The sequence below is a fragment of the Arachis ipaensis genome, chromosome B9 (assembly GCF_059453495.1).
Source record: "Arachis ipaensis isolate K30076 ecotype BB chromosome B9, ASM5945349v1, whole genome shotgun sequence".
Lineage (NCBI taxonomy): Eukaryota > Viridiplantae > Streptophyta > Magnoliopsida > Fabales > Fabaceae > Arachis > Arachis ipaensis.
Genome location: NC_142444.1, coordinates 36,710,457 through 36,724,224, shown reverse-complemented (window position 1 = coordinate 36,724,224; position 13,768 = coordinate 36,710,457). Strand labels below are relative to the sequence as shown.

The following is a 13,768-nucleotide window of genomic DNA, read 5'->3' as shown; positions in this document are numbered from 1 at the left end:
TAAAATATATTTGATTTTTATTTTTTAAATTGATCTAAATTAAATTATTAATATTTTTATTATTTTAAAAAATTATATTTTTATATTTATAAAAATAATATTACTCATATATGATTTACAATATAAACAAATTTATTATGAATATATCTCATTTATATTATAAATAATATAGATAAAGTACGTCAAATAATTTTTATAATATCACGTGCATATTTAAAAATTTAGTATAAACAAGATATGTAAAGTATGTCAATTTTTACAGTATCAAATATGTGTTTAAAAATTTGTGTCTTATAAACAAAATATACTTATAATTAATTCGTTTAATAAGATGCAAAAGCCTAAATTATGTCGAAATTTAATAAATAAAATATTTAAAATATTTATTTTAAAAAAAATCCGAATTTAGAAGGTTACTTAAGCGACTTTTTTTTGGGTGATAATTAAGCGACTATTGTAAGCAATTCCCTTAGCTTACTCGCTAAATTTTAATTGAATGACAAATTGACAATATAGTTACCATGGCCTAACACACTCGTTAATTGAATGTTCTAAGTCTATAAAAAGCTCTGTGCGTTGGTTTACTTTCTTTTTTTTTTGTTTCTTCATGTTCTTCCTTTAACAAGGTGCCTCTTTCTCTCAACCTCGCGCTTTCACAGTTCTTCCTCGTTCTTTTGGATTTTAATATTTGATCCTTCCATCATCACTGCAAATCGAAGCAACGGTGACTCTAAGTTCCTTCATCAACTTCCATGTCGTCGGAGCCGCTGATTCCGCCGTCCGACGACGCATTCTGGCGTTCTCACTCTTTCCGGCAATGCGGCGAACCGGCCACGTCGATTTTCGATGAATTGCCAAAAGCAACAAGCGTTTCGGTGTCGCGACCGGAGACCGGAGAAATTAGCCCAATCTTGCTTTCTTATACAATTGAGTTGGAGTACAAGCAGGCACGTACCACTTCTTTTTTTCGAGAAGATTTTTCTTTTTCTTACTCTTTGATTTCTGTGTCTTAGTTAAAATCTGATTCATGCACCAAAACATTTGGTTGGTTCAACTGACTGCGTAATTGATTTTGGTTTATTCCATTGTTGGTCAAATTGGTTGACTTGAGTCATGCAGAAAAGGAGAAAAGCTATAAGTATTCAAGTATTTCGCGGTGGCGGGTTGTTTCTTTTTTTTTTTCGTTTTCTTTATTTTTTTCTTTTTGCTTTCTTTTTAAGCTTGTGGTCTAAGTTATCATCAAAGATGTCACTTGTGAATTTGTGATCAATATCATTAATTGCCTAAGCTGGAGTTTTCCAGCATGACATTGTTGGTCAGAATTCATCAGGAGAAATATATGGACTTTGGTTTATGTATCTAAGTGATTGTACAAGTAGAATTTCTGGGACTGGTAGCTTCGTTAGCTAAGAATTGAAATATGTTAGCGTGACTTGAGAGGACTAAAATAGGAAATTATGAGTTATTGATTGTTTTGCCTATTCAAATATTTTGCACAATGACTGGATATAATTTTTGTATTAATATTAGTAGATTATTGGTTAGCAACTTACTATCTATGGGAAAGTTTTGATTTTAACATGTATAGTTTTCTGTCTGTGCCTTCTATAATTGCTCGTTATGGTTCTCTTAAGAATGTCTATATTGTTGATAATCTTTTGAACATAATTAGTGACATCTTAATTCTCCAGATCCTACTAAGATTTGATAAAATTTTAAGTTATTCTGTCAAGTAATGCAGTTAAAGCTAATGTCTAGCTAACAAGCATTTGTGTTATACAGTTCAAGTGGCGTCTTCACAAGAGAGCAGCGCAAGTTCTCTACTTACAGTTTGCCCTGCGGAAACGTGTACTAATTGAACAACTTCATGACAAACAAGAGCAGGTTTGCAGTTTAATCATTTTATGTTGCATTTTGCAGCCATGATTCTTTTAGCTGTTTTGGGGGATTCCTGTAACCAGATGCCTTTTCATGCTTACTCCATTATGTTAAGTGAGGAAAGGTGCTTTCAATAATTTTCTTTTCCCATCTAACTTTCTAACTTATAACTTTCTCATGAAGATAAAAGAATGGCTTCAGAGCTTAGGAATAGTAGATCACACAGTGACAATACACGATGATGAAGAACCTGATGATGGAGCTGTGCCTTTACATCATGAAGACAGTGTTAAAAGCAGGTATCTAGTCTATTTTTCAAGAAATTAGAAGTTTATATCTAATGCAGTTATAAACTTTACAACTTCTTAAAATGTGGGAGTGCATAGGTCCACAACTTTATGGTTTTCTAAATGTGAAGTCCATGATTCTTAGCTGACAGTCCAAAGTTGTGGAATATTTTACTAATTCTTAAAAGGGGTGAACCAGGGTCTAATGGGGTTGAATTATGATCCACATATTAAATATTTTTCAAGTACATAAACATTGTTTGTTGGCTAGTAAATATAGTCATTTCCAGCATCATTTATACAGAATAAAGGCTTCCATTATTTAGAAGATGTAACGCTTTAGTTTTTTCTTTCTAGAGGAGTGTAAAGAAACATTAATTCATTTGATTTTTTTTACAGATATGTCCCATCTGTTGCTGCTCTATCAATAATTCGTCCATCATTAGGAGGGCAGCAATCGGTTGTAGACAGGGCAAAAGTCGCAATGCAAAGTTATTTGAATCTTTTCTTAGAAAACCTGGATATTGTGAATTCTTCAGAGGTAACTAGTTCAACTTCATAGTTGACAATCATTTAATTTGTTTGAAAAATGCATAGAATACCAGCATACCAGTGTATAGGGGTTAACACTTCTTTGGTTCATGTATAGCATTGAGAATGCATAATCAAAATGAGATTGAATGGCAGTTTATTCTTTTTTTTTTATTTATCTAATTTACATTCATCTACAAGACACAATTTTATGGTGTTTCAACTCCTCCTATCTAGCTCAACATATGTGGAATTCTTTGAACTTGTACACCATAGACAACCATCAGTGTGCTCCATACTCCACAGGCAATGAAGTAGCTATTTAATATTTTAATCATATTCAGATATAACTCTGCCTATGTCAAATTTGTTGCATACTTTTTACACAGCCTGTCCCAAGGCCATATGAAAGAGGAGGGTTATGTTGGGCCTTTGACAACCAATGTAAAACTTTGTTGAACCCAATGACATACTCAGATTCAGATATATTTATATGGTGCTCCATTTCTGTGTATGAAATGTGACTTAAGATAAAATTATCTTTTCTAATATACGGTTTGAATATAGGTCTGCAGGTTTTTGGAAGTCTCCAAGCTATCCTTTTTACATGAGTATGGTCCAAAGCTGAGAGAGGGATATGTGACAGTGAAGCATTTATCAAATGTTTCACAGGATTCAGAAGCATGCCATCCATGTGATTGGTTTCGTGGCTGTAATAACAGCTGGAAGAAGGTTTGATTCTATTTTTTCTTTTGTGGCCACACTTGATACCTTAGTTTGGCAGCATATTATTGTTACCTTAGAGATCATACATATAACATATAATACCTTTATGGAAAATCCAATTTATAGTCATCAAAGATAGTTTTCCTGCAACTTTTTTTTTTTTTTTTTTTGTCTTGGATTTAATCTTTGATTACATTGTCTCGACACAGGTATGGGCTGTTTTGAAACATGGATTTTTGGCCTTGCTGGATGGCCCTTTCAGCAATACACCACTGGACATACTTGTTTTTGATGTTCTTCCATCCTCAAAAGGAGATAAAACACAAATACATTTAGCTGATCCTGTAAAGGAATGTAATCCTTTGCGATACACATTTAAGGTGATGATCAATTTGTCTTAGACATCATCTTTTACCCTCTGCATAAGAAATAATTTTTAAATTGCTTAAAAATCTGTTCACCAATTCTTTGTTGTCACAGTCAGTCAAAGCAGCTAGACTGATTATACTTTAACTGATTTAACTAACGACAACTGTCAAACACAAAGAGTAAAAGCTTTGCCTTATTCAGAAATATATAGTTCCAGTTTATTTGAGAACAATATGTATTGACAAACTTTTATTTCCTTCCAAATTTATGTTAATAATTGGAATTGATTAGTAGGTTACTAGTGGGAATAGGACCATATCATTGAGAACTACCAGCAATGGTAGGGTTAAAGCTTGGGTAAATGCAATTAATGAAGCTGGTCTTCGACCTTCGGAGGGTTGGTGTCGTCCTCATCGGTTTGCTTCATTTGCTCCTGTAAGAGGTTTGACTGAAGATGGGAGCCAAGCCCAGTGGTTTGTAGACGGAAAGGCAGCATTTGAAGCAATTGCTTCTTCAATTCAAGCTGCAAAATCAGAGGTATATGTTTTTTCCATTGTTAACCAAGGACCCAAGGTTATAGTTAAATTGTCTCATTTTCCTAATTCAATTCTCAAATGGAAACGGGTTGCAGATCTTCATTACAGGATGGTGGCTTTGCCCCGAGCTATATCTTAAACGTCCTTTTGATGGCTTTTCAAAACTCAGACTTGACTCGTTGCTAGAAGAAAAAGCTATGCAAGGAGTTCAGGTACACATAGCATTCTTGTTGATGTAATCAGTTTTATTGGTGATCTCCACAGTCAGAACTTTGAAGCCCTTGTGCATTATAAGACTGAATTACATGAAAATGGATAAAGCTTAGCTTATGCAATTATATGTTTATGTAGATATATGTGCTTCTCTACAAGGAGGTTTCTCTGGCTTTGAAAATCAACAGCTCGTATAGTATGAGAAGACTCCTCAAAATTCATGAGAATGTGAGGGTATTGCGCTATCCTGACCATTTAACCAGTGGCGTGTATTTATGGTGGGTACTATTAATGAGTGAGGGTTGAAGAACATAAAAATTCATGGGACCTTACATGTGATATGATGAATAATTTACAGGTCGCACCATGAGAAACTTGTAATTGTTGATTACAAGATTTGCTATATTGGAGGATTAGACTTATGCTTCGGTCGATATGACACGCCTGACCATAAAGTTGGTGATTGCCCCTCCATTACATGGCCCGGAAAGGACTATTACAACCCAAGGTATTTTTCTTTTTCTTATTTTCGTATGGAAAAGAAAGAACATTTTGCAAAACAAACCATTCTATGAGTGGATAGAAAAGGCTGATTTCTATATCAGTTTATGGTCAATTGCAATGCATATGGCCATGTTTTCTTACATATACAAATACAATATTCTCAAGATTGAGATAACGTTAGCACCCGTTGTTGAGACTTCACAGTTGCATATAATATTTATTGTGAAAATTTTTGTTCATGTATAGAGAATCTGAACCAAATTCATGGGAAGACACGATGAGAGATGAATTGGATCGTGAGAAATATCCTCGTATGCCATGGCATGATGTCCATTGTGCCCTTTGGGGACCTCCTTGTCGTGATATTGCTCGACATTTCATTCAACGTTGGAACCATGCTAAGGTATATGTAATGTCATCATGATATCTTATTTTAATTTACATGTATCTTATTATTCCTCCTCCCCCTCTCTTACATTTTGGTGTATGTCTCAGAGAACTAAAGCTCCAAATGAGCATGAAATCCCGCTACTTATGCCTCACCATCACATGGTCCTCCCTCATTACATGGGAAAAAGCAAAGATATGGACATTACTGGAAAGAAAGATGAAGATGGCACGAAAGAACTTGAGAGTAAGGATTCATTTTCGGAGTCTCCGGTACAAGATATACCGCTGCTTTTACCTCAAGAATCTGGTGGACTAATTACTTCGCTCGGAGATCATTCCAATATTAGTGAAAAGGTTCCATTATCATCCCAAAAGTTGGAACATGAAACATCAACTCCAAACACAAAGATCAATGGGTTTCATGATGAAGTTGTTCCTTTTGACCTTGGTGCACAATCTGTTGTTTATGATCTTGACGATTGGTGGGAAACACCAGATGAAGGTACCAAAGACGATAATAATTTGGAATATAGACAAGTTGGTCCACGTACTTCTTGTCGCTGTCAGGTTAGTTATGCATTCTGCGTCTGCTGTGTAATGGAAAATATTCAAATTTTTGCACCTGTCCTTAAATAAAAATGAGTTATTGTTACCTACCCAAACAAGAATGAAGTATTAGGAATAGAAGCTTCCAATCATAAAGGGAAACAAATTTCTCCTCTGCCCTTCTTACATTACACTAGAAGGAAGAGAGTGGAGGATAGAATAGGAAAGACAAGGGAAGAGAATCATGACAGTGTTAGTGTGAAAAACGTATAAGAGGGTCAGTAGGGATGATTCTAACGGATTTTCATGATTGGAGAGGAGAGTATAAGTAGTAGCAAAATATGGAGGGGGAGAAGCAAACTTTTGGAAAGAATTAAGGCTAGGCTAGGAGAGTGAGGCTGGCTCTTACCAATACAGCCATTTTTTCTTTCTTGTATTTCCTTTCTTCTATATCAATAAATTGAGTGAAATCATCCTGCTTCACTCTTTTATTTTGTCTTGCTGGTCCGTTTTTGTTAATTTCACTACCTCGGGTGCTAGTTGTTACAGTTATCTTGTTCTAAATATAAGCTGCCACTACGAGTCAAATATGACTTTTATTCCTGATAAATATATATGACTAATAACACCATGAATATAGAATTCATATTAACCTTTTTCTCCTGAAACAAAGTTTAGTAATATAACCTATTGAATCGTATTCTTTTCTGATGCTATGATGGATGTGAAAATCCACAGGTAATCAGAAGTGTCGGCCAATGGTCAGCTGGAACCAGTCAGCATGAAGAAAGCATTCACACAGCATATTGTTCTCTTATTGAAAAAGCAAAGCATCTTATCTACATTGAGGTAAATTAATTATGAGGAATTTGACCTCCCTTGATCTAGTCTTGATTGGCGATATGGTAAGGCCAGTTCAACCTAGGTATAGGGGATAAAAGGAAAATGATAAATCCTCCAAGTTGGATCTTCCTGTTAATTTTCTTAATTACTACATATAGAGACTCTTGAATGTTTTCTATATTTGCAAGGTATTAGCGAGTTTACTTTTTCATTTAATATTTTCTTTGTCAAATATTAGGAGTATTGGTCAGGAACACCATTGATCTATTAGAATACAATCTCATAATACCTTTTTTGGTTCCCATCAGTGATTATCACTTTAGATTAACCCTTCTGTTAGCAATATTAGTTCTGTGAAAAGTATTAAAATGATACCGAATTTCGTTTTGTATTCCTTTCAGAACCAATTTTTCATATCAGGTCTAGCAAAGGATGACACAATTCAGAACCGTGTACTGGAAGCACTATACAGGCGCATTTTACAAGCACACAAGGAACAGAATAAATTTAGAGTTATAGTTGTGATGCCCCTCTTGCCTGGGTTCCAAGTAAGTGTTAAGAGCATTCTGTTCATAGTATCAACCTCTTTTCTCTATGATTAAATATTTTAACTGTTTTGAATTATCAATATAACAGGGTGGTCTCGATGATGGTGGTGCTGCAACTGTCAGGGCTTTAACACATTGGCAGTATAGAACAATTTCAAGGGAAAAGCATTCTATATTACACAATCTTGAAGCTAAAATTGGTCCTAAGGCTCATGATTATATTTCTTTCTATGGTCTACGATCTCATGGTAGACTTCATGCCGATGGTTACGTGGCCACAAGTCAGGTAACTTACTTTCCCATTATTTGGAATAATCTCTGGATTTTGATTCAAAAACAGAAAATCTGGGATAGTTTTGTCACAAAGTTTAACTTTGGGCTATTAAAAGATCTTGAAATGGTTGTACAAAGCACATCATTGATCTTGCATATTTAATAATTAATGAACAACATTTAACTTAGATTGCACTGAAATTTCGAACATCTGATGTGTATTCCCATATTTGTGCAGGTATATGTGCATAGTAAATTGATGATAATAGATGACCGTGTAGCTGTCATCGGATCATCTAACATTAACGACCGTAGTCTGCTTGGGTTAAGAGACTCTGAGGTACTCTTAAGAGCTTATGTATACATCTTATTATATATATACACATGCGTGCACGCCCCCTGTTTTTAAACTCCTTAATTAGCTAGAGTATAATTGAGTAAATTCTGTAATTAAAATTGTTCTATTAGTTTCTAATCTTCAGTTTGAAAGAAAACTCCTTTAATTCTAATTTTTTGTCCACCAGATAGGAGTGGTTATAGAAGACAAGGAATGTGTTGAATCATTGATGAATGGAAAACCATGGAAAGCTGGGAAATTTTCTTATAGCCTCCGTTGTTCCTTATGGTCTGAACACCTTGGCCTTCATACAGAAGAGGTTAGTCAAATTCAAGTTTATATTTGTGTGTTGCGATATGGTAGCACTGCCTGAAAGTTCTTAGATGTACTTCACAAGAACTATAATGTTCTCATACATTTGTTAGTTGTTAGTGGAAATGTAACTACAAGATTTATCAGATTGCTTGGCCTTGTTCATTATTTTCTCATCTTTTTCACTTTTCTAGTTGTCATGAGCTGTTTTTCTGTTAGTGTATATGTTTAGATTACTTGGTATGGCCCACTTGTCAATAATCTATGTCTTTTTATAGGTCAGTAAAATTAGTGATCCATTGGCAGACACAACATACAAGGACTTGTGGTCAGCAACTGCGAAGGTAATTTATAGTACTTACAGAACAATTTCATCACTAATATTATACCTTATTAGATATATATCCACTCAGGTCCCTATATATTAATAATATGAGTAAAGTGACAAATAAACCCCTGAAGATTTACATTTCGGACAGATTAGTCCCTAAAGAAACAAAAATACCAATAAAGTCCTCTAAGATAACAAATATGGACAAGTTAGTTCAAATTAAGATCTTCTATCCTAATTATAGAGGCTAATTTAAAAGTAGTGTGTCTACATCTGCTATTTTAAAGGATTTTATTGGTACTTTTTTTTCTTTAGGGACTAATCTGTCCAAAGTATAAATCTTCAAGCGTTTATTTGTCACTTTAATAATATTTAAGTTTAACATCATTCATCATCCGTATACCAGGGCGGATCCAGAAAAAATGATTATGGAGACCAAAAACCAATAATCAATACTTTCCCTCACCATAATAGAGTAATAGGCAATAGCCAATGCTCACTTCACCACTACAACTATAATTCCCAAAAGGGCCGAAAGGAAATTTGGAAACCTAGCTTTGTGTACCACTTTTAATTAGAAACCTTCAATCTTTATCAACTACCTGGCTTCAAGCCTTTGAGAAGTTGGAAATTTTACTCAATTGAAAAGTAATTAGTAGTAATTTTTGTCCTAAATGCTTTTTTGGTATTGTCACTTATTTTTTGGTTATTAAATATAGATAATTTGAGCTGAGCTTTTTTGAGTTTTGTCACTTGCCTTTTTTATTATTAGAGATAGATAATATTTGGATTAGACTTTTACTTATACTAGGTTGGTCATAAAATATGCTGAACAATTTAATTATTGAAATAAGACTTTCTCAAATACAAAATAAAATTATATAATATATAATAACCTCTCTATATACACAATATACTTACTAATACTACTAACTTACTACTACCACTAACTATTTTGTTATAAAGTTTGGGGACCAAGGCCTATGCTTGCTCCCTTTTAGATTGGCCCCTGCCGTAAACCAACGTCTTTTGTAGACAAAATATACTTAATATTTTAAATGTGACTTTATGTAGACATGTAAAAGATAAATTTTCAGATGAATTAGTTATAGTCTAAGGATGACTTTGTTCTGAATGTGTTACAGGAAAATACTAGGATATATGATGAGGTCTTCGGTTGCATTCCGAATGATCAGATACACTCAAGGTCTTTGACTGCATCTTTTTTTTATGCTTTTCTATTTTTTCTCCTTTTTCATCATTTCCTTCTCATGGTGTTATTTTAACACAATATGCAGATCTGCTCTTCGACAAAGCATGGCTCAGCGGAAAGAAAAGGTGGGCCACACCACCATAGATTTGGGAATAGCCCCTGATAAGTTAATAACTAGTGATGCCTATGGAGAAATCAATGAGACAAATTCAATGGATAGATTGAACTCTGTAAAGGGACATCTTGTTTCCTTTCCTTTGGAGTTCATGCGTGATGAAGATCTAAGACCAGCCTTTATTGAGAGTGAGTTTTACGTAGCTCCTCAAGTATATCATTAGATATAGATATTAGTATACTGAAGCCATGAAAAAGATGCCATTCTTTTTATAGATTTTCGTGCAAAACAAGAAACTCAGTGAAAATCAACACATGATAAAGTGGTGTGAAATTTTCACATCCTGTGAGATTAGCAATTGGTTTGCTATTATTAGATAATATCATAATAATTTAAAAAGAATAGATAAGTCTAAAGTGAAAATGATTGGAGAAAGTAATAAAGTAGAAATAGAGAGGGATGTAGTCATTAAGTAGTTTTGACCTGTGATTATTACAGCATTAGTTTTATAAGAGAGGAAGTGTGATTACGTAGAATCTTAGTTGTGAAAGTAGTATCTTAGAAATATTAGTTGTTATTGTCTCAAGCAACTTTATAAGTAACTTAGTTATTGGGGACTTTTATTTATTTTTGTATTACTCAGTTCATCATTTTCAGAGAAAATTGTAAATATATTTTTCTTTAATTGACCTGGGATGTAATTGTTTATTTATAAGAGAAAAGTTCAATGGTTAGTAGATTTATTATTTTTTATTAGTATTTTTAGCTATCGACCTAAAATTCTTTTATCTAGTAATTCAATAATATACTTATTCAAACCTTGGCCCACAAACTTAGTAAAATCCAAAATGAGTAAAGACTAATCAACATTCTATAAATATTGTTCAGATCGACACTTACTCGACTGGCGATATGGGCCTAGCTCTACTTATCTAAATAAGTAACTAATTCCTATAATTTCTCCCGTGATAAAAAGGAGATCTCAACAACCTCCTTATCAAAAGGGAGTAACAAATCCACCATCGTAGGTGGGACTACTCAAAAGGTGGCTATTTATTCTACATATACACTTGTAAATATCCTGACACTCTCAGGTATACTTCAAATTCCAATGTACTAAAAAACCAGCCTAAAATCCTTGTTAACTATGCATAAGAGTCCCTTGTATACATCACTTCCCACCTTCACCAAGACGTCGAATGGCGGCACCTCGTCACTAGAAGACGTTGGACATAACCCCAAAAAGGAGCTTGGAACTTATGTTCAGGCCTAAATCACAGTCTAGGTAATCCCCGAAATATTGGCGCCGTTGTCGGGATCTGGTAATCAACACCGTATGATGACAGAAAACGTTCTAGAAAATAGACACACTGCTTCTGATTCAGAGGCCTATGAAGAAGAGTAACACAACGACGATCGCGCACTTATCCTACCCCTCAACCTAACAAAGAGAAAGGTGTGGCCGGGGAGATACATCTTGCAAATCAAGGAGGACGAAGAATACGTTCAGAAGTCCATCAAAAAGGAGGATTGGAAGAAAGAGATCTTACATAACTCATGGAACTGGTTCACGGACATTAAGGTCAGCTAGAGTAGCTTGAGAACGAGTTAGAACGACGTGAATCAGAACGACCTTGCAAAGGGAGGTACGACGACGAAGAGAATTGGAATAAAAACTCGAGAAGCTAGAATCCGATCTTAAAGGTAGGAAATCCCGAGCTGACCAAGCAGAAACACCTTTAGGAGGTGAAGATCTATATACTGAAGAGATCATGCGGGCTAATGTTCCCAAAAACTTTAAAAGCCGTGACATGATCTCTTTGATGGAACTACTGATCCAAGAAACCACTTGAGCAACTTCAAGAGTCGCATGTACTTGGCTGATGCGTTGGACGCAACTCGCTGCAGAGCTTTTTCGACTACGTTAACCAAGGTGGCAATGAAGTGGTTCGATAGCTTACTGCTCAGGTTAGTCACCTATTTCGATGACTTGGCGAGGAGCTTTTTTACCTGATTCTCCATTCAGAAAGACAAAACCAAGCATGCTCCGAGTCTATTGGGAGTAAAACAAGAGGTTGAAAAATCACTGCGAGCCTATATGAAAAGGTTCAACAAAGCGTACTTGGAGATTTAGAATCTCCCTACCGAAGTGGTCATTATGGGGCTAGTCAATGGCCTCAGAGAAGGCCCGTTCTCTCAATCGATATCAAAGAGACACCAATTTCTTTATGAGGTGCAAGAACATACGGAAAAATATATCAACATAGAAGAAATGACACGACAAAGAGAGTCCGTCCCAGGACAACATAGTCAATATCAGACTCGAAGCAAAGAAAGAGAGTCAAAGAAAAAAGAAGACTACAGCTCGGAAAAATCTCGAAGGTATCATAACTATACCCCGTTGCAGGTTTTCCTTGTCGATGTCTAACCTCTCAAACCAATAAAAAAAAGGTGAAAGTCGGTCAAAATATTATGATTATTATGATTTGAATAATGTGATCGAAAGGCTGGCCAGAGAAAGGTCGGTTGGACAAATATCTAGCTGAAAGATTGGACGACCAAGGTAAAAGGAAAATAAATAAAGAAGATAGGAATAGGCGAGATCGGGCACAACAAACCCCGAAGAGACATATCCACGTGATTGCTGAAGGATTTGCAGAAGGGGGAGTAACAAAATCCTCCCGCATGAGACATTTGAAAGAAGTATACCAGGTTGGCTAGGAAGCTGAAACACCCGACCTGCCTGCAATCACGTTCACAAAAGAATATGCTCAAGGGGTAGTGTCCGGACACGATGATCCAGTCATGATCACGATGATCCTCGCCAATGCAAACCTCCACAGAACCCTGGTAGAATAAGGATGTTCGACAGACATTCTGTTAAAACCAGCTTCTAACAAGTTAGATTTAGAGGAAAAAGATTTGAGAGCATATCCAGACACTCTCTTTGGTTTAGAAGACACACCTATCCAACCTTCAGGCTTTATTTCTCTCTATACCACCTTTGGTAAGGGTACAAAAGCTAGGACCTTGGGCATAGACTACATAGTAATCGACATGGTATTGAGATACAATGCCTTGATAGATCAGGCAACGTTAAATCAATTTGCTATAGTGGTCTCCATCCCTCAAGTTTGCATGAAATTCCCCACTCTTAAGGGTATAGCCACTGTAAGAGGATACCAGAAACTAACAAGAAGGTGTTACAATGAAAACCTGAACCTACGAGGGTGCACAAAAGGGAAAGAAGTCAATACCATATAACTCGGAGGTGTCCGAGTTCGGGAGGAACTGAGACCCCAACTTGAAGAAAAGATCGAGGAGGTCCAGATCAGGGATGAAATCGGAAAGACAACAAACATAGGGGCTAACCTGGAAGAGCAGCTAAAGCATGAACTAATTAAGCTCCTACGAAAAAATTTTGACCTCTTCGCCTAGAAAACCTCTGACATGCTTGGAATCTATCCCAACCTCATGAGCCACAAACTTGCTGTTTATCCTGGCTCATGACTTGTCCAGCAGAAATGACAAAAGCTCAGCCCCAAAAGAGCAGAAGTCATAGAAGAGCAAGTCCAGGCGCCGTTAGAAGCCAGATTTATAAAAGGTAAAATATCGGTTGTGGCTTGCTAACGTGGTATTCGTGAAGAAACTAAATAGAAAATGGAGGATGTATGTCGACTATACCCACCTTAACAAAGCCTCTCCCAAGGATCCTTACCTTTTGCCCAGCATTAATGCTCTGGTAGATTTAGCCTCAGCCTAAATACCTGTCCTTTATGGATGCGTACTCGAGATATAATCAAATCGGATTAGGAG

At 35.6% G+C, this 13,768-nt stretch overlaps 1 protein-coding gene across 2 annotated transcripts; it reads left to right on the top strand.

Annotated features, from left to right (window-relative positions):
• The first annotated feature begins 571 nt into the window (after positions 1 to 571).
• Positions 572 to 10,703, top strand: LOC107615403 (phospholipase D zeta 2). Of its 2 annotated transcripts, XR_015900070.1 has the most exons (21): positions 572 to 947; positions 1,783 to 1,884; positions 2,062 to 2,177; positions 2,565 to 2,706; positions 3,264 to 3,428; positions 3,632 to 3,802; positions 4,086 to 4,328; positions 4,423 to 4,539; positions 4,679 to 4,818; positions 4,899 to 5,048; positions 5,291 to 5,447; positions 5,540 to 6,001; positions 6,719 to 6,829; positions 7,225 to 7,371; positions 7,460 to 7,657; positions 7,883 to 7,984; positions 8,169 to 8,300; positions 8,572 to 8,637; positions 9,770 to 9,831; positions 9,923 to 10,496; positions 10,540 to 10,703. XR_015900070.1 is itself a non-coding variant. In XM_016317467.3 (20 exons), the coding sequence occupies exons 1-20, from the start codon at positions 753 to 755 to the stop codon at positions 10,173 to 10,175; spliced, it is 3,231 nt and encodes a 1,076-aa protein (XP_016172953.2). In that variant the 5' UTR covers positions 572 to 752; the 3' UTR covers positions 10,176 to 10,703. The 2 variants fall into 2 exon arrangements, 1 of the variants encoding a protein (XP_016172953.2); XM_016317467.3 differs by having other exon boundaries at positions 9,923 to 10,703.
• Positions 10,704 to 13,768: the final 3,065 nt, after the last annotated feature.